The sequence below is a fragment of the Ictidomys tridecemlineatus genome, chromosome 5, assembly GCF_052094955.1.
Source record: "Ictidomys tridecemlineatus isolate mIctTri1 chromosome 5, mIctTri1.hap1, whole genome shotgun sequence".
NCBI lineage: Eukaryota > Metazoa > Chordata > Mammalia > Rodentia > Sciuridae > Ictidomys > Ictidomys tridecemlineatus.
In genome coordinates, this window is record NC_135481.1 from 93,086,591 (window position 1) to 93,106,356 (window position 19,766).

Sequence of the window (19,766 nt, forward strand, 5' to 3'; positions counted from 1 at the left end):
TCAAGATGTGGGAGAAGGAACCTCCAAAAATTCATTGATCTTCTGGAAGCCACTATGGAGGAAGCACATTTTCCCAGGCTCTTGCATAGTTTTTGGACAGTAAAGGATAAAGGGTACTTCAGCCTTGGTTTTATTTTCTGTATTCTAGTTAATGGTTGGTTTAGGGAGGTGCTCAAGTTAGTTGCAAAACCTTAATCCAGAGGATTGTTCTGCCTCCTGGGAGGCAAAGTGTGAGTAAATACATTTAATATAATAATAGTATTATAATAACAATAATTACACATAAAAAGTCTGCAGTTCCGGCCCCACTCTGTAGTATGGTTTTCATAGCTCCGTTTCCTGTGACAACCCAGGATGGAGTCACCAGGAACCAGTTGACCTGGCAGAGATGAGTCTTTTCTGGGAGAATCGGGATGAGGAGAAACAGGCTGTCAAAGAGGTGTCCTGGGGATGCGTAGTGGCCAAGGATGAGGGAAAATTAGAAAAGGGATAATTTCCCTTTTCTAGGCTATGAAGGGAAGCAGATATGGCCATTCTGGTTCCTGCAGGATAAGGCACCAAGCAGGGGAGAGCTAGAGATAGCAGTAGCAGGGGGATGCTCTGGTCCTTGAATCCCCTTTCTGTTCAGGGAGCAGAGGGAAGGAATTCGGTGCTCTTCTAGTCCTTTGTTATGTCCCACTGACATCCCAGCCCAAAACACGTGGAGAGGAGGTCTGCAGCCAAGTTCCGGATCTTCTCTAGAAGCCAGGAAAAAAGAAGGGTGGATTGGGAAAGGGAAGAACCTGACTGTCAAGCAGCTTAGGCTAAGAAGAAGGGCACTTGAAGGACGGAAGAGAGAAAGGGGATATGAACTCACCTAGGTCACAGAGGTGTGGTGGGGTCACTCAGGGCTCGGGCATGACTCTGAGGGCAGAGAAACTGCAATGAATTTGGAGATATTTCCTGTCCCTCCCTCCCCCTCCCTCCCTCTCTCTCTCTCTCTCTCTCTCTCTCTCTCAAGCCTGCTTCTTATTAAAGATTTGTTTTTTTCACCTCTGGCATTGATACCTCTTAGCCAGGCCTGGGGGAGAGGAGAAAGGCAGACTGTGCAATAAATCCAATCTGCATCCTCAGTTGGGATCATTGGTTCTCCCACTCCCCCAGTGGGCTGGATGATCAGAAAAGCCCACCCAGAAAGTGACCAAAGAGATCACCCATTCCCAGCTTTACTGCAGATACTTACCTGCCGGGATAGCCCTAAGATCCCTCCACTGGCCAGGGTGGGAGTGCTGCTCCCAGGGTGGGGGGGTTGCAGGCTGGGGCTGTGTCTTGGTCCTGGGGACACATCTCCAGAAGAGTCAAGTGTTTCTGGGGCTAGAGGGGAAGCTAGGGTGAGAGTAGGGTATAGAACTCCTACAGATTACCTTAAGCAACCAAGCTGCTCCATCAAGGAGGAAAAAGCTCCATAGCAACAGGAAGCTGTGTCACCATAGCAATCCAGTTGCAAGAGAACCCCCCTACCAAGAGGCAGGAAATTGTCAGCAGCATCATTAGAACAACCAGGGAAGAAGCGACAGGAAACTATAAGGATTGCCGTGGTGAACCAGGAGGGTACAACAGGAAGCTGAGGCAGTTTCCATAGAAACCCAAGGAGAGCTAGAGAAAGAGAGGTACAGAGGAAGTGCTTCTTAGCAACAGGCTGCTGTAAGCATCACCCTAGCAACCACATGGAAAGCTCTTTTAGCAGTGGGGAAGCTGTACATATTGTCATGGCAACTGGGCTACTTGGCTAGAAAAAGGAATTGCTCAGCAGCAGGCAGCCTGAACATCACCATGATGACCCGGCTGTTGGGAGCCACCCCTTGAGAGGTGCCTCACCCAGGGAAATTTGCTTGACGTCCAGATCCCAGGCCTCCTCCTCGACGCGGGCAGGCAGGGAGCAGGCTCCCGGCGAGAGGCCGGGAAGGGAAGGGCCGGCATGCTCAAAGGATGACACGGCCACGGAGGCCCGGGTGCGGGCGGCTGTAGAGAGTGGGGAGTTGGGGTGGGGGTGGGGTGCTGGTGTGGGAAAGCACTCCTGGCTTCCCAGAACAACTGTCTCATTAGAGGGCCTCCCAGTTAGTCCCACAGATTTTAGAAAGAGAGATGCCCACTCATTACCCTTCCTGACTTTCCTCCATGCATCCCCATCGTGCTTGGAGCTGATCAAGGTATGATTCCGGGGACACCCCCAGCACCTTGGCCCTTACCTCTTCCAGTGAGCAGGGCACTCAGTGTCCGTTCCCCAAGGGCTTTGATGTCCAAGAAGGGTTTATTTCCAATACCCATAGAGACCATTTGCTGTACTCGGAGTTCTAGGGAACAAAGACCCTGTTAGCAAACTACTTGGCTCCAGCTCTAACACATCACTGGTTCACCCTTTATTTTGCTTCTTCCCAGCTCTCATTACTCCCTCTCTTCCTCTGGTATCTCATTACACTTCCTGTTGGCTATCACTACAGGAATGGTGATGGTAGTTGTTGATTTCCTCCAATTTATATCTATCTGTTCTCACATATGTGGCATCCTGGCTGCCCACCAACTTTTCTAATCTTCCTTTTCTGTTGGGCATTAAGAGCAAAACTCACAATTTTATAATCTTTCCATTTTATAAGATGCTTCCATATATATCACCTTATATAATCCTCCCTGCTTCCTGGGGACGTAGCTTAGTAGTAGAGTGCTTGCCTAGTATGTCCAAGGCTCTGGATTCATCCCCAGTACAGCAAAAATAAAATGAAATAAAAAAATAATTACTATTTCATTTTTCAGATGAGTAGAATAGAATGAGGTTCACAGAATCAAATAAAAACAAAAACCAAGATGGGAATAGGAAAGACAGTAGAATAAATTGGACATAACTTTCCTATGTTCACATATGAACACACAACCAGTGTAACTCCACATGATGTTCAACCACAAGAATGGGATCCTAATTAGAATAAGTTATACTCCATGTATGTAAAATATGTCAAAATGCATTCTGCCATCATGTATATCTAAAAAGAACAACTAAAAAAGAAAAACAAAAACTAATCCAGCAAATAAGTGGCACCAGTTCTTAATCTCAAATATTTTCTCTCTTGCCCACCCATTTACTCTCATTTTCCTGACATGTGTTAGCTTTTTCTTTCTTTTTGGTACATCTTAGGCTAATTTCTATTCAGCAATTCTCTCTCAAGCCAGATCTTGAATCTTAAGTCATTCTTTTTTTTGCATCCTACACCATTTTCCTAAGCAATCTCCATGTTCTCCAGAAAACCTCCTGCCATAACCCTGGTTCCAAGTACGTTTTCCCACAGCTCTGCCCAGTACCCTTGTTGTAGGCTGCCTGTCTCCATAGCAGCTGCGCAATAGAACTCGTCCACTTCAGTTTGATCTCTGGTGAAGTTGCCTGCAGAGTGTATGCCTCTCGTGCACGCCGCCGCCGAAACCACAGTTCAAAGCAGAGTCCACTGTCCCCAATATTTTCTGTAAGCCCCATGTCAGCAGTCTGAGGAAGAGTAGAGGGAATGGTTGAAGGTGCATGAATTCTAGCTGGATGGTATATGAACAAGTACTACATTTAGCCTGGCATTTGGTAGATAGACGGTCAGTAAACATTTGTTTAACTCTCACCAGGTGCCAAATGCTCTCCATGCAGTCTTCACAACAACCATAATTTACAGAAGGGGAAATGAGGCCCAGAGATAGGCAGCAACTTGCCCAAGAATTTATGTAGATTACTAGAGTAAGGACTTGAACCCATGTCTCTTATTCCAAATCTAGGCCTTTTTCTCTGTACTATAACTACCCCCTAAAGAGCTGGAACTAGTGTAGGGGACAGAGTTAAGAAATCTTTAGAATCATTCCACACTGCCTCATCCAAGACTATAGGTTGCTAAGGACATTTATCTGGCTGGTTCCCTAAAGCAAGCTTTCCCTCTTCATGGATAGTGTCCTTTCCTCTCATACCACAGGGACCACTCCTAATTCAAAAGGCATATGGGTCCTTGGTGGGAAAGATCCTCTTCCAAGTCTGACTTAGAATGCTTTATAAATCTGCATGGACTACGTGAAAACCCCATGGGGTAGACCAATGGCAGGGACTTCTGTCATCCTCTGATACCTTAATGTGATGACTGGTTATAGGTCAAAGCCTATTCAGAACCTGGGTTGGGGGTGAACTTCTAGAACACTTGAGTTCTCAAGTACAGCATAGCTTCCTGTCCCCTTCACCTACTCCAACTCCAGGCAATGTACCTTAAAAGCCTGCTTGTAAACAAAAGTCTCAGAACCCCCTTCAGAGCCCTTGAGCTTGCTGAACAGAAGGAGGTGCTCAAAAAGAAAGACATGGCGAAGACACTTCTTCCGGCCACAGATGACAGTGAAGGGATCCCGATGCAAGAGCTGTCCCTGCTCCTTCAGATCTATCTGGGGAGAGGAAAAGGAAAAGTGGTTGGCTCTGGATCCTTTTGTATGTACTTTACAAGGAGTAAAAATAGATTTATAGAGCACGGGGGCCTAATGCACTGGTTCTCAGGCAGAGTCAGGAAATTAGAAAAGCCCTCAGCCTAGAATCCATTCACTGGTCACCATGTACAGTACAGCTGGTCTACCAGCACAATCCTGCCTCTCATTATGGGAAGGTGCACTGTACACTAGAACTTAAAGTCTCCCCTTGGAAAACCTTTGCATTTTGGGGACCAAGGAAGAGAGCCAGCAAAGAACTAGAATAAGTTTATCTCAGAGCAAGGAAGATTTTATTTTAGTCTGTTCTGGAATCTCAGGGCAGGAAAAAGACATGGTAGAGGTGAATAAAGAATGTGTTGGGTGTTGAGATGCAGGTAGAAGTGTAGACCAGAAAGGGAAAGATAAGAATTAGGAAAGGAATAGGAGAGCACAAGGCAGATATAGGTATGGGATGTAGGGTAGGACACAGCTTCTTTATTTACAGATGAGGAAACAAAGGACCACTTAACTTCAGTGACAATGAAATCCATCCAGCTGATTAAAAATTAGAGCTTATTGGGTTGGGGCTGTAGCTTAATGGCAGAGTGCTTGCCTAGCATGCATGAGGCACTGGGTTTGATCCTCAGCACCACATATAAATAAATAAATAAATAAATAAAGGCATTCTGTCCATCTACAACTTCAAAAGAATAAGAAAAAAATTAGAGCTGGATGTAGTGGTGCATGACTGTAATCTCAGCGGCTTGGGAGGCTGAGGCAGAAGGATTGTGAATTCAAAGCTAGCCTCAGCAAAAGTGAGGTGCTAAGCAACTCAGTGAGACCCTGTCTCTGAATAAAAAATACAAAATAGGGCAGGGGATTTGGCTCAGTGGCTGAGTGCCCCTGAGTTCAATTCCCAGTATGCGCCACCCACCCCCGCCCCAACACACACAAATTTGGAGCTTAGGGCCCTCTGGCCTTAACTCTGGTTTTCTTGTCATCAGTCTACATTGTCTGAGGCTACAGGGCTAGGCAGTTTGAACAGAGGGACTAGAGCCAGGGCCTTACCTCACAGCCTCGCACTGCCTCTACAGCTAGCAGGTCTCTGCCTCGGGACTCTTGTTCTCTGAGCAACTGTAGAGCAGCCCCAAGGGCCTGGCGCTCAGAACTCGGCTCAGACCCAGCTTCCCTCAGGAGCTCCTCCAAGAGCCGCCCATACCGAGCCAGTTGCTCCAAGGGCTGCTGTAGGGCCCGGGGAAGGTAAGGGCCACTCTCCATGGAGCCCTGGGTGAGGAAACAAACAGGATGAGGGAAGGGGCTGGTGCCTGTGGGGGGCCAGACTTTGGGGGAAGGTGGGTAGTAGGTTGGGTCCAGGCTTTAGAGTATAGATGAAGCCCAGATACCCCCAAAGATAAGGCAAAACCCTTTCCTCCAGAAAGAAGACAGGCAGGAGGCCTGTAGGAAATGCAACCATACTCTGCATTCTAAAGGAAGTTGAAAAAGAAACCTAGGGAATAACACCTTATAGTCTTTGGCATTTAGCTTTTGAAATCACTTTCATATCTTTTGATGTGAAGTCTTTTGATCCTTGAACTCTCTGTGAGAGCTCAAGATGGAGGGAATATGGTAAACGTCTCGGTTTACCAGACGTTGAAATGGAGGCCCTGAGGAATCAAGAATCTTACCCAAGTTCCTCAGTTGGGGGAACTGGATAAACACCCAGCCTCACCAGGCTCCTAGTCCAGTGCTTGTCCCTCCCTCAGCAACTCTGGGACATGACAGGTAGAAGGCATTCCTGGGCACATTTAAGAAAGCTTTTTATCCCTGACGGATGTTGAAGTGGGGTGAGTTTTTAGGTCTTCTCGGACCCTCTTCTCATGAGGGTTCGAGAGGAGTTTACCTTGGCTGGGGGGTTGAGTGTAGCCAGACCATTTTCCAGTTTATGTCGGTGCTTCACATACTGAGCATAGAGGCTGAACTGGTCCCCCTGCACAAGTAAGGAAGGCACAAGTTCTCACTCATTCCTGGTGAGGCCCCTGCAGACAGACTCTCCCTTCCCCTTCATCCTCACTGTAGCCCAAGGACGGATAGGTCACCAGGGAGCCCTCATCCTTCCAGGAAGAGAGTGAAGCCCAGGTAGCCCTGGGGGGGCGGGGACGGAGAGGCTGAGCAGAGCCAGAGGTGCCCAGAAAGTGGGGTTGAGCCCCAAACTCATAGACTACTTGAGGAGGAAGTGGGCAGTGGGTAGTGGATGTGAAGGAGGAACGGGTGGATGGGGCTAGATCATGGGAAAAGAAAGGAACCTAAAAGACGTTTTAGAGGATCACTCACATGGCGAAGGAAGCAGGCTCCAATGCGCAGAGGGTGGGCAGCGCAGCCCTGAAGCTCCCGCAGAAAGTGTGTCCTGTGGAAGCTTCGAAGTCTCTCCCGGGCACTCAGAGTGGCAGCCCAGGTGCCCCGAAGTTCAGGGGTCAGCTCAGGTCCAGGGGATGGTACTGGTTCACTTAGGGTGGTCACATACTCCTGTTCACAGGCAATCAGTTCAGACACCAGACGCTGCTGGGCACTGAAGGGACAAGGGACAAGGAGTGGCAGAGAAAGTGTCACTGGGGCATAAAAGGGAGCTATTATCCCTAACAATGTCATGTTTTTTTCTTGCTGGCAAGTTGGCTCTGCCTTTTGGGCACTAATTGGGCTGGGTTCTCACCTGATGCTTCGCTTGCGCTCCATCCGGGGGGTGCCTACTCCCCACGGCCCATCCGGTCCCCCAGCCCGGCCCAGCAGCACATGTTCCCGTGGTGAGCACGTCCTGTCTACCACCTCGGTACTGGTGACCTCCAGGCCTCGGATTAGCACTGCCCTTGGGGGCCTGCCATCTGCTTCTGGAGCCAGCTCGGGACCTTCCTCCTCATAGTCTTCTCCACATGGGGCCAGGGAGCAATGGGATGGGGCAGCCCGTGGCCCAGGGCTGCTGGGGAGCAGCAGGGAGCTGAGGCTGGGTGAGGGACTGTGGGAGCCTCGCTGGACCCCTGCACTGCTGGCACTGTCTGCCCGTCGTCGTCGCTGGCCCCGTGGACTGGCCTCCTCTCCCAGCTGTTGCTGAATCCTCCTCTCCAGTTCTTGGCAACGGGCCCGGCAGCGTCCCCATTCTCTCAGGGCTGCTGGGCTGCCCAGGTCCAAGGCCAGGGCCCGCATCTCCTGAAAGGTGCCAGCACTGGGCTCCGGGGCCCGTCGAAGGGCTAAGGCTGCCAGCAAGGCCTCCCGACCTGGCCCAGCTCCTGCCAGCCGAGCAGAACCCTCATCCACCCACTCATGGGCCTAAAAGACAAAGGGATGAGGGTGAGGACCTGTGCCACTTTCAAATGCATGCAACACCTCTGTTCCTCTTGCTGATGGTCTCCCAATGCCTCCAACCATCCCAACACCCCATGTCTTTTCCTTGTCCTAGCATTACTGCCTAACCATGTCACTTGGAGATGGGATGGAGACAGGATCCTAGATAAAAGAACTGCTAAAACTTATACAGAGTTTATAAGTGGCAGGCTTGGTATGAAGTGCTTCTATATATTGTTTCCTGACATTCTTACAGCAGGTCTGTGAGGCAGAATGTGCCAAGGCACATTCAGGTTTAGTACCTTATCTCAAATCATTCAAGTAGGTGGCCAAGCTAAGAGTCAAAGCCAAGGAGATGAGCTCCTGAGTCCCTGTGCTTAACAAAATTGCCTACTCAGCCTCTCCAGGCCAACGAGAGAAAATGGTGGGTACAGAAGGAAGGGGCTCCGTGTGTACCTGCTGGAAGAAGCGCTGTAGCCGCAAGGCTCTATGGAGATTGCTCTCAACCTGCTCCAGCCGTTGCTCAAAGATATCCAGAACCTTTTGGGAGGCCATGTCCTCCTCCAGAGTAACAGCCTCCCGTGCCTGGGATAGACGCTCCTGGAGAAAGAAGACCATACTCAGACCTGGTCCTCACTCCCAATTAGTCAACACCCTACCTCCCTGTGTTTCTTCTCCCTTTTTTTTTTTTTTAAATAATATTTATTTTTTAGTTTTAGATGGACACAATATCTTTATTTTACAATTACGTGGTGCTGAGGATCGAACCTAGTGTCCCTGCATGCTAGGCGAGCACTCTACCACTGAGCCACAATCCCAGCCCATTTCTTCTCCCTTCTCACCTGAACCTCAGTGTTGAAGGCTCGGAATCGCAATTCTATCTCCTGCAGGGTAGACAGGGAGTCTCCGGGCACACTGAAGCTGGCTAGCTGCTCCTCCCCTGGGCCTGAGAGCCACTGCAACACCTGAGGCAGATGGGGTGGGAGGACAGGGCCCATGAGGGAGGAGACCGTGGAGGAGAAAGGTAAGAAAAGATTCAAATCCAGCTCCAGTTTTCCACCCTGATCTGTAGAACCTTGGGTAACCCATTTTATTTAATCTGTAATTGCAGTTGGTAAAAATGAATGACAATAGTTTCCACAAGGATCAGGTGAAAAACTGAGTAAGGAGCCTTTAGTAAAGTGCCAGATGAGGCTGAGCTGGCAGGAAGCATTGATGGAGGCGGGTTAGAGTTCCCGGGCTAGGCCTGGAGAGTGAAATAGAACTTGGGTGAACCAAAGGCAGGATGAGGGTCATCTGAGTAACCAGCCAACGGCCAGCCAGGAGAAATGTCATAGGTCCTGTGCCTGGCAACTAATGGGTGAGAGTCCTGGTACCATGCCTGGAGAAGGTGGATACATGTGTGTGAATGTGTGTGCCCAGATTTAGTTGCTTATTATGGAAAGGAACTCATGTGTTAGTTCTGGATGTTTGACCAAAAAGAAATGGTATTTTTTTTTTTTTCCTCTGAAGAAAGGCTGGAAGCTAGGGTAGGGCAGCCTGAGGCTGAGAAGTCTGAGAATGTTCCTCATAGTCAGTGCCAACAATAACCACTTTAATAGAGTACTTTGCTGAATTAATTTGATTATCCTAACTACCTTATGTGTTAATTATAACTATTTCCATTTGACAGAGGTGAACTTAGGATCTCAGAAAAATTCATGACTTGTCCAACACCTTATACATAGTAGAGCTAGAACTCAAATAGAGCATTTTAACCTTTAAATCCTATTTTTAAATAGGTTTTAAAATCAGGAGTGGAGAGGGGAGACAGCTAATCATCCAGCCAACAAACAGTAAGAGATGATCCCTTGGATATTGGAATAGCAGAAATTAAAATACAGCAATCCCCAAACAAAAAAGCTCTGACCCCTACTTAGCATTGACCCTGAGATGAGCCTTCCCCTGATGCCCACAGGCAGGTTCATGACACTGCTGTCCTCATGCTTGGGACTAAAGCAGAACAACCAGATATCAAAGACCCCTCTACTCTAAGTGGTAGGGTGGAGAGCAAATCCTTGTGGGGCTCTTAATCCCAGGAAAAAAGAGTCAAGGTTCAGAGGAGCTAGTCTTATTCTTGAATCTTCCCCACAAAGAGGACCTGGTTCCCCCCAGGGGCCTGTAATGCTCTCTCCTAAGATGGAAGAAGATAGGATACTTCTAGCCTCAGATCTGGGGGATGACACTGCATAAGAGTAAAGGTGGCATTTGTGGTCGTGTAGCTAAAGAGCTGGTATCGAGAGATTATTTTTAAATTAAGGAAGAAGTCACTCCAGAGTCAATCAGTTTTCCCCTGAATTCCCTAGGGCACTGAGCATCTCTAACAATCTCTAAAGACCCTGATCAAACAGAGAGGAGACCTGGCTTCTCTTTGCTGGTGCTGAGATGCTTCCACCCTGTGATTGAATCTCATACTTGATAACCAACCCCCTGGGCAGGTAAAGTGAAAGGGTGGGGCATTCAGCGTACCCTGGCAAAAAGAATGTCATGAATGCTAACTATTCAGAGAAGTGGGTACCAGAGACCAGGTTCCCAGACTGAGTAAGAATAGTCTAGAGTTCTAGCTCACCTGCTGGAGTTGTTGCAAGCGTTGCCGCTGCTCCTGCTGCTGCACGTGCAGGTTGGAGAGGCGCACAAGCTGATGAATGGCCTCGTCCACCTCCTGATATAGTGTAGCTGGGCCTGAGCCCTCCAACCTAGGGAAGGCCGGGGCAGAATAAACCTTTGCCCTTGTCAAGCCCCTTGACTCTGTCTTTTCATCTCCAGGGACATAAACATGAGAGGTGGCATAACATTGTGGATCAGATATGGGCCAGACTTAGACTACCTGAACTTGAATCCTAACTCTCCCATTCACTGAATTAGCCTGGCCAAGATATTTAACATTTCTGATCCTCCAAGTCCTTATTCATAATTGTAACTAGCACACAGTAATGTTGTGAAGGTTATGAGATAATAAATTTTAAAAAAACAATATCCTACCCAGATACATGTGCAGTAAGAATTATGAGGTAGCTAAGGTTGCTGGCAGCCCTCTGCTGTGTTCCCCCCTCCCACTTCTACCTGCCTCTGCACACCCATCTCATACTTGCTGCTGTGAGTGGAGCGTAGCCTCATCAAGATGGCTCCTCCATCCCTCTGCAGTGCAGTCAGCCGGGGATCTGCTAGCACTTTCTGCAGGGGCTTGGGCATTCCCACCGTCTCCTAGGGAAAAGGAGCAATTGGCAGCTAAGGTTCTACTAGAGTGCCCACTTCAGTCCCATCTCTATCCCATCCCCAGTTGTCCTTCTCATTTCATACCTCTCCTTCTGGCTCCACTGCTCCCTCCAGTTCCTCAATGGCCTTCCTTACAGAGCTCAACACACCTTGACACAGGCTGCACAGCCTTGCCACTTCCTGAAACCCACAAGCAGGGAGTCAAAGATCAGAGTTTGGGATGAGGCACCTAAGTCCTAGGGTGGGTTGAGGCAGCCCCAGAGACTTTAATGGAGGTAATGCTGGGCTCTATTTCAGCATGCTGCCTGCTGCTTTACAAATTGGATAACATCAGGTGGGTCCCAAAACTCTGAACCTTATTTTCCTCAGCAGTAAAATTGGGATAAGACAGGATTCTATGAGTTTTAAAGAGGTAATACCAGCCCAGTACCTACCAGGGCCTGGCATTTTATAGTTTAGTAAACCTGAGTTTTCTTTTCTGCAGCACTGGGTCTTAACCGTGGATAACCCTCCTGTCTGCCTCAAATGACCGATTTGTGTGCGGCAGGCGCGCGCGCATGTGTGTGCGTGCGTGTGTGTGTGTGTAGAGGTAACAGGGATTGAAACCCAGGGTGCTCTACCACTGAACTACACCCCCAGCCCTTTTATTTTTTATTTTGAGACAGGGTCTTGCTAAGTTGCCAAGGCTACCAAGGCTGGTCCTGAACTTATGATCCTCCAGTTTCAGCCTCCTCTCAGCTGGGATCACAGGTGTACTACATACCTTACTCCAGTTCTACTTCCTTTTTTTTGGTACTGGGGATTGAATCCAGGGGCACTTAACACTTAACACATCCCTAGCCCCTCTCCCTTTTAATTTTTGTATTTTATTTAGAGACAGGGTCTCACTGAGTTGCTTAGGGATTAAGGTGCTGAGGCTGGCTTTGAACTCCTTATCCTCCTGCCTCAGCCTCCAGAGCTCTGGGATTATAGGTGTGTGCCACTGAGCCCGTGTCCACTTCCCTCTTGATACACAGCTCACAGACCATGTTTCACCTCCGATTTCACACTTGGATCATGATTATTCCTCTCTTCTTGAACACGTGCAGCACCTAGATTCACAGAATCCTTGCAGATAATTGCTGGAAGGAGCTTTAGAGATCATATCACAATTGCTGTACTTTGGGGTGAGAATCCTGAGGGCTTGGATATTGGTGCAGGGAGCAGATAGAGAAAGGGCACCATCTCTGGAAGTGAGATAAGGTAACCTGTCCAAGGTCATACGGAACAAAAACCAGCCTTTTGACTCTGGCACTTTCCAGAAATCCAATGACTCTATCTAGAATTCTTCTCTAGTTATTTTATAACTTAATCTCCCACCAAAAGTCATGTTATTTAATGTGATATTAAAATAACACTGTAGTTGTAGCTTAGTGGTAGAACACTGGCCTAGCATGTGTGAGGCACAGGATTTGATCCTCAATATCACATTAAAAAAATAAAATAAATAAAGGTATAAAAAGTGCAATAACATCATTAAAAAATAAAACAGAATTTAAGCCAGGTGTGGTGATGTGTGCGAGTAATCACAGCACTTGGGAAGGGTGGAGGCAGGAGGATCACAAGTTCAAAGCTATCCTCAGCAACTTAGTGAAGCCCTAAGCAACATAACAAGATCCTGTTTCTAAATAAAATATAAAAAGGGCTAGGGATGTGGCTCACTAGTTAAGAGCTCCTGGGTTCAATCCCTGGTACCAAATAAATAAATAAATAAATAAATAAAGATTTAACGTACTCTTCCCATCCCCCCAGTAGTCCATTGCTACTTGAACATAGTTTGTGAACCATAAATACTTGCTGAATTGAAAGGAGTGGAAATCACTTTTTCCCACCCCCAGGGTTGTGTCCTGGATCTGCCTTCTCTCCTAGAACGTCCTCAGCTGTGTCATTCTTATGTCCCAGGGTCCTAAGTGGTAGAGTGAAAGCTTACCTGATGGACCTCTACCCAATGGCTGGGAGAGGGGTCCCTGTGACCTCCTAAGTCCCACTGTAGCTCCTCTGGTTTGGCCACTCTTTTCAGATCATTCTCAGACAGCAACTCAGCACCCTGTAGACATGTAAAGGCAGGGGTTTCTAACCAGGCACCCATGAATTTAGAGACCAGCCTCAGGATCCTGATAGCCTGTCTCCACTCTGATGGGGGTACTAGGTGGGAGCGAGGGGATCAAACCTGAAGTCCATGGAATTCAGCCGGAGGGTCATCCTGGGTGATAATCAATAGCCGCTGAATGAGGGGAGGGTCTCCTGAGTCCTGAGAGTAAGAAGAATAACTCTAAAACTGTGGGCAACTGGGTGGCTTGGAAGGGCACCAGGGGAGAGTGAGGATCTAGGGGAAGAGCCTGTCTAGAGGGATTGGTTACCTGAAGTTGACTCAGGGCAGGAATGAGTGCTGGAGGCAGCGGGGGTGCCTTGCGAAGGTCAAGCAGAACCGACAGTCCCAATAACTGAAGATCAGGCCTATGGAGGCAGAAGAGCTAAGGAGGTTGCAGTGTGTGTGCATATTGGGGAGACAGCAGGTAGGGCAGGGCAGAGGCACAGGTCTGATTTAGTATTAGTAGTCTTCAGGAGAAGTCAGTTCCTGGTACATTTGGGAAACAACAAGCAAAGGGCCAAAGTCTGGGATGGGTGTCCAAGAGGTGGTGACCAGTAATCTGGAGTTTACTGACAGGGCCAAGGGACTAAGGTCTGGAAATAAGAATTCTATGTTTTAGCAAGGTATGAATTAAATACAAGCCTGTAGCATGGTGTCTAGAAGTCAGGAGTCAGTAAGGTCAGAGACTTGGAAAACTGAGAGTTGAAGAAGTAGGTGTGCTAAAAATCAGAAGGTCAGTGTCCTGAGAAGGAGGTCAGGTCCTCAGGACTCAGGAGGTTACTGTATAGGGTCCTCGTGCTCACCGCAGTTACCTGAGCAGTGAGTGGAGATAATGAAGAGTAGTGCTCAGCATGTCTCTGGAGGGTGGGGGCTCCTCAGGAGGGCACGGTGGGGTAATGGTCAGTAGAGCTCGCCCACTCTGGTCCACCCCTCCTGAAGACACAAAATGGCCAGGCTGTCCTGGCTGGGAGCAGTCCTTGGCTACCTCCCTTCCACCCTACCTCCCTTCCACACCCACTTCAACTGCTTCTCTTTCCCCAAGTCCCTCTCCCTTTGTATACTGATGTCCACTAACCAGTCAGGATGAGGAATCCAGATGCCATCAAGTCCCAAGCTACATCAGGGTCATCAGAGGTGGAGACTGGAGGGGCCTCTTCTGGGATGCTATCCCCTTTTACTTCCTGCACTGTCTCCAGGGGTTGTGTTAGGGGGTCAGACAGGAGCCCCTCTGTGGATCCTACACAGACACAGGCAGAGCTGTGGCCTGAAGTGAGGATGGGTCTGGCTGTTTTGGGCCCAGCCTAACCCCTGATCCTCTTCCAGCCCACCCTCTGTCTTGGATCTCAGTGTCCTCTTACCTGCCATACTTGCCAGGTTTGATCCCTCTTGCACTCTCTCTGGGGGCCCTCCTTCTTTAGGCCCACAGTCTTCTGAAAGCCAAGGCTCTTTTTCATCTGCTGGTGTGAGCTCCTCTTTTGGTTCACATTCTGGCTTTCCAGAGCCTTCATTCTCTTCCTTAACTAGGCTGGATTCTGGAAGCTCTTGTACATTTGGCGAAAGCAGATTGACAAAGGCTTCCTGGTGGATGGTCTCTTCCTTGTCCCCAGGGCTGAGTGGGGCACTATCCCCTCCTCGGCTAAGAGCCACTCTGCCTGCAGCTCGCTTCTTTCTCCTGTTTCCTTTGCCTGTTCTCCGAGGTGTACCAACTGGTCCTTCAGTTCCCTGGCCTGCTCCTCCTCCAGATTCCTCTGGCCGAAGGGGGCAAGATTCAGAAGCTTCTCCCAAGGCTTCTGTTGGAGGCTCAGACACCTCCAGGACTGTTGCCTCTGGGAGAGCTTCAGCTCCAGGGGGAGACCCGGGAGAGGCTCTGGTGCTACTTCCCTCACCAGGTGGGCGTGCTCCATCCTGGTCCCGAGTCCCCAGGCCTTTCTGGTGCATCCATGCCCGATGTCTCCGGTGCCGGCCCTTCCCTCCAGCACTCTTGCGGGTGGGTACTGTCCGGGTTCTAGACAGGCCAGAAAGGCCCTCAACATCTGTGGGGCTTCCTCTCGCAGGCAACGTCACTTCTAATAGCTCCACATACTCACCCTCTGGTCCTTCGGCAGGAGCATTGTGCCCATCCCCAGGACTCCGGGTGCCCAGCACCTCCTCAGGGAGTGGAGGGCTAGGAAGCCCTGGGGGTCCAGGTGGCAGTTCTGGGGGTATTGTGCTTGGCCGATGTCCAACCATGAGGCCCCCTTTGTGTACAAATCGTGGGCAGATGAGCTCGGCCCAGGGCAGTCTCTGAATCCCAGAGGGTGCAGATAGTAGGCAAGTGCTGAGACGACCTGTTGGTCGGTCCTTGTTGATGCCTTGTAGCCACTCAGGTGTGAACAGGTAGGCACAGGCCTCATTGGGCACAGGCAACTCCTGCACCCGCCCACCTCCTGGGGCTAGACACTTGAGGGCCAGACGGGGTGCTTGGGCTGCAGAGGGCACCACTTGCAGGTAGAAGTCTCCTGGGCGCAGTAGCTGCCAGGGCAGAGCTGCTAGCTGCACCACCACCTGCTCGTGCAGGCAGAGGGGCCAGCCCTCATGGAAGAAGAGGAATCCGCTATACTGGGCCTGGGGAAAGAGGTTGGTAGGCTGCACTCAGGTCTTTGCTGAAGAGACCAGTGGGAGGAGGCAATGAGAGTGGGTCCACACTGGGCAGGTATGGCCTTATGCATGGTGGGCTATAATCCCTGGGGAACAGGAAGGGAGATTCTGGAGTGTTCATGTGGCCAAGGAAGGGATGTCTTCAAATGGTAAGAAGCTTCTCTAGGATGTTAGTTCCATGTGTGGGTGGGTAAGAACTGAATCATTAAAAGATATGGTCAGCAGATGCCATTGTCTTAGAGGAATCAAAGACTCTTGGGTCTCTACATCTGCAGAAGTGAAGTATTTGCTGAGTCATATCTGGGGGAGTTTAGTATCTTGAGAAATTCACAGGAGGGGGGAAATGTCTAGTATTAGGTCTAGAGGGCCAGGGTCTTTGGGAATCAAAATTTCTTAGAGATTGCTATTTGGGGAAGATGAATGCACATGTACATGTGTTAGTATCTAAGTCACTATTTTTAAGGGTCAAAGACTGTGGAAAGTCAGCAAACAAAGTTGAGTGTCTCTGTAGGGATCAGTATTAGGGGAGGCTGTGGTGTGTTGGGGGGATGAGTCTGGTGGTGAGCCTTGGGTGAGGCAGTGGATCTTAGGAGAGTCAGAAAAGGGATGCACAGCTACTCACACAGGCTTCCTGCTGGACCTTGGCAAGCAGGTGTTTGGCTGGTACCAGGAAGTCCAGTGTGTACCTCAGTGCATCCTCCCGATAAGTTCTCTCTACCACCTGGAACACCTGACCCAACAGGGTGGGGGCTGTGGATTCGAACGGTGGGTACAAGGCAGCAAGCGTGCTCTGCACACAATCTTCCACTGGCTCAGGCTCCTGGGAGAGACAAAACCAGGCTACAGACCCCTAGTGATCACCCAAGCATAACTTTTTTAGGGCCTGTACTGGACTATGGGCAGCTGCATCCCCCAATGTACAATGTGTGCCCAAGGGATGCTTAGGAAATGCTATCTGAATAAGTCCATGATGGAAATGGGGCAGAACCAGTTAGAGCGCACAGGCCTAGCAGGTCTCTACACTTAAGCTCTGAGACCTTGGCTTCGGAAGTCCAGGAAGAATTTATTGTGAATACTGATGCTTGTAAATTGGGGGTGGTTGCATAGGCTCTCTTCAGGAGGCAGAGAGGCTACTGGGCTGTCAGGGACTAAGCTAATAGTCAAGAATACCAGAGGATGGGGGAGGGTGCTGCTATACAATCATTTCAGAAATGATACTGAAAATCATTTTTCCCAGAGCCCAACATCCGGACACCCCCACTTTTAGTGAAGGCGCCACCGTCCACAATTTCACCCTAGAGAAGGTCAAGGGTGGGAAGAAAGAGGATGTAAAGATTGTGTCTATCTCACTCCTTTATAGTACTCTTTCTTCCAGAGTGGCTCTAAAGCAATCATCCATTCCCAGAGCATGTGGGATTGGGTTACAAAAGAATGGGGTGGGCATTTGAAAGAGGAAAAAGGCACAAAAGGAACTTGTGGGGAAGGGAGGAGGAGGCCTTGATGGTATGCATTCCAGCTGGAATCTTTTCTGATTCTAGGGGGACCTGAGTCTGCCAACCTGGACCTGTAGTCACCATCTAAAAAGCTCCACTTCATCCTAAGTGAATCAACTGGACATCCTTCTCCATCCCACACTCTAAACAACAGCCCCTTGGGCTATTCCTTTGCAAGCTTATTTCGCTTTCAAGATGGCCTTTGAAGTTCCTTTTATCAGATTCTTTTGCTGTAAATGGGGAAAGGTATGCTCCAGGCGGTATTTACCTAGCTCTTTGCCCGCTCCGGCCCCCACGTCCTGATTTTGCCCCAAGACAAAACTGCTGTTTTACTCTGTTTGGAGTCGCTTGCTGGTCCCAAGCTAGGCAGCTACTCCGGAGACTGACATTCCGGATCCGGCCCTGAGATGTGTAGGCGAGCTGACAGACCCCCAAGTGTTCCCAGTACTCCGCGGGCACAGGGCGCGTGGGTGGGGATAAGGTGGAGATGGGCAGGGGTGAGACTGAGTGGGCCGTCGACTCCAAGACCGGGAGGGGGAGATAGAGCTAGAGTAGCAAGGCAGCTGCAACCCATTAGGGGCGGTGAGCTCATGGCTGAGCGAGAGTCTCAGCTCTCAGCCACAGGAAACGGCAGCGGCAGGAGGGGAGGAGGGGTCTGGGGCGGGAGGCTGCGGGCGGGAGCCCAGAGACCCGGCCTCCTGCAGGCCAGGACTGAAGAGGAGACTAGAGACTGAGTCAGCTCTCCCTGGCCCAGTTCCTCTTTCTTCTAGCTCCAATCTCCTTACCAGGGGGTGCCCTTCCCTCAGCAGAGGAACGGCCCGGGCCCGTTAAGGCTCCTAACCCTCCTCCACTCCCTGCAAGGAGCGCCCCCTGGTAGGGCCTCTCTCCCTCCTTCACACTGCAGAGAGCCCCCTTGCCTGCCCCCTCCCCCTTACATAGAGCGCTCTCCCTGGCAGTGCCCATTCTTGCAATGGATCTTTAAGAATACTTCTGGACTGAAAGTTCCCAGGACAGTGTTCACTCCTGTTGATGTGGGCTTCCAGGGTCCTGCAGTGCTGCTCCAAGGTCCTCTGCCTCTGGCAGGGAGCTCCCGCCCCTTCTTCCTCGCCTCTGCAGAGTGCTCAGAGCGCTTCTCTGCAGTGTGAGCTCTGGGGCACTTTCCCCCTCGATCTTTGGTCGGCTCTGGCAGCGTCACGCCCCCTGGTACTGTGACCCCCCCCCTTCCCCGCGCGCCCCATCCACTACCCTAAAGCAGTCCCTTTTTCTCCGCGGGAATTTCCCTCTTTGGCCATGCCCCTGGCCCTGGCCCAGCCACAGCTGCGGCTGGTCCCCCAGGGCCGGATGGGTGGGCCCGCCTCACCGGGTTGGGGATGGAAAATGGTGGTTCCAGGCAGGTCAGTTCTCATGACCCGAGGCGGTGCCCCTTGCAGAACTGCTGCAGGACCAACCCGCAGGGGTCTCCCGCGGGTAAGAAACTAGGATCCGGAGGGGGGCGGGGGAGATCCTGCAAAGGCAGGCACAGGTCTGGACAGAGGAGGGGGGAGAGGTGTGGAGATTAAGGGAGAGACAGGGGGACGTTGGGGGAGGGGGCGTAGGAGAGTGGAAGAAAGGGTAAAGGCAACACCGGTGGGGACAGAGCTAGGCAGTGGGGCAGGCAGGGGGATGGGAGGGAAAAGAGTTTCAGGAGCGCAGAACAGCACAAGGCAGACACAGGAGACTCTGGGCTGGGGCCTGGGGACCCAGAGCAGACTGCTCGAAGGCGGAGGGGACTCGGGGGCTGCGGCGCGGGACTCACCATGGCTCGGCGCCGGGCCGCGTCCGACGCTAGGTCGGTCGGGCGGGCGGGGCTGGGCGCGCCACCGCCTCCCTCCCGCCTCTCGCGTCTCGCCGGGTCTGGCTAGGGGACAGCTCCGGCCGCGGTGGCGGCTCGGCCGGCTCCGGCTCCCAGGCCGCGGGGCCCAGCCAGGGAGGGCCGAGACGGCCGCCCCGCCCCGCCCCGCCCCGCCCTTCAGCGCCCGCCCCCGCCTCGGTGCGGGACCCCTTGCCTAGACTCCCTCGCCAAGCTTCTGGGCTGCTGCTCCCCCGACATCGCCTGCCAATCCACCAGTCTCACTCGAAACTCTCTGCCTTCTCCGCCCCGCACTCCAGAGGGTAGCCCGGACCCTGACCCTCGAAGGCCTGCCCGGCCGAGGACGCCCCTATATTCCCGCCCTAGCCTTTCTCACTGAGGGATCAGTTTAGCCTTTGCATGGGACACTACAAAGTCTGGGGCGTGCGTAATTCCCTTAGTTCCCCTGTCTAGCTCTGGGTGGTCCGCGGCCGGAAACCTCCGTTTCTAACTCGCCTAGGACTCCCTTCTCCTCTCCGTTATCAGCCTTGGAAGGCTTTGGGGCGCTGAAGAGATCCTCAAGCTCTTGTCCCCTTTGGGTAGAGCCGACAGCCTGGAAATCAGGGGATTCCCCTAAGTT

The 19,766-nt window shown here is 50.9% G+C and overlaps 1 protein-coding gene across 9 annotated transcripts; it reads right to left on the reverse strand.

Annotated features, from left to right (window-relative positions):
• Window positions 1-114: 114 nt before the first annotated feature.
• Window positions 115-19,232, reverse strand: Arhgef40 (Rho guanine nucleotide exchange factor 40). 9 transcript variants are annotated; one of them, XM_078050407.1, is made up of 24 exons: window positions 19,094-19,232; window positions 16,428-16,625; window positions 14,527-15,772; window positions 14,244-14,405; window positions 13,981-14,101; window positions 13,437-13,533; window positions 13,247-13,327; window positions 13,007-13,123; window positions 11,122-11,217; window positions 10,910-11,025; window positions 10,391-10,517; window positions 8,625-8,747; window positions 8,239-8,382; window positions 7,157-7,767; window positions 6,781-7,015; window positions 6,350-6,436; window positions 5,518-5,733; window positions 4,261-4,431; window positions 3,334-3,511; window positions 2,229-2,333; window positions 1,858-2,001; window positions 1,223-1,353; window positions 857-903; window positions 115-737 (listed from the first exon to the last, which is right to left on the reverse strand). In XM_078050407.1, the coding sequence occupies exons 1-23, from the start codon at window positions 19,094-19,096 to the stop codon at window positions 862-864; spliced, it is 4,551 nt and encodes a 1,516-aa protein (XP_077906533.1). In that variant the 5' UTR covers window positions 19,097-19,232; the 3' UTR covers window positions 115-737; window positions 857-861. The 9 variants fall into 9 exon arrangements, 8 of the variants coding, with proteins under 8 accessions (XP_077906533.1, XP_077906532.1, XP_077906531.1 ...); XM_078050406.1 differs by having other exon boundaries at window positions 857-918; XM_078050405.1 differs by having other exon boundaries at window positions 14,244-14,432.
• Window positions 19,233-19,766: the final 534 nt, after the last annotated feature.

Bases quoted from the DNA above. Each gene is read 5' to 3' on its own strand.
- Arhgef40 (XM_078050404.1), bottom strand. The intron at 14,433-14,526 runs GTAAGAGGACAC...TCCTCACTTCAG, and splicing joins AAACCTGGCAAGTATGGCAG to GCCACAGCTCTGCCTGTGTC. The intron at 8,383-8,624 runs GTGAGAAGGGAG...TTCTTTCTCCAG, and splicing joins CCTTCAACACTGAGGTTCAG to GAGCGTCTATCCCAGGCACG.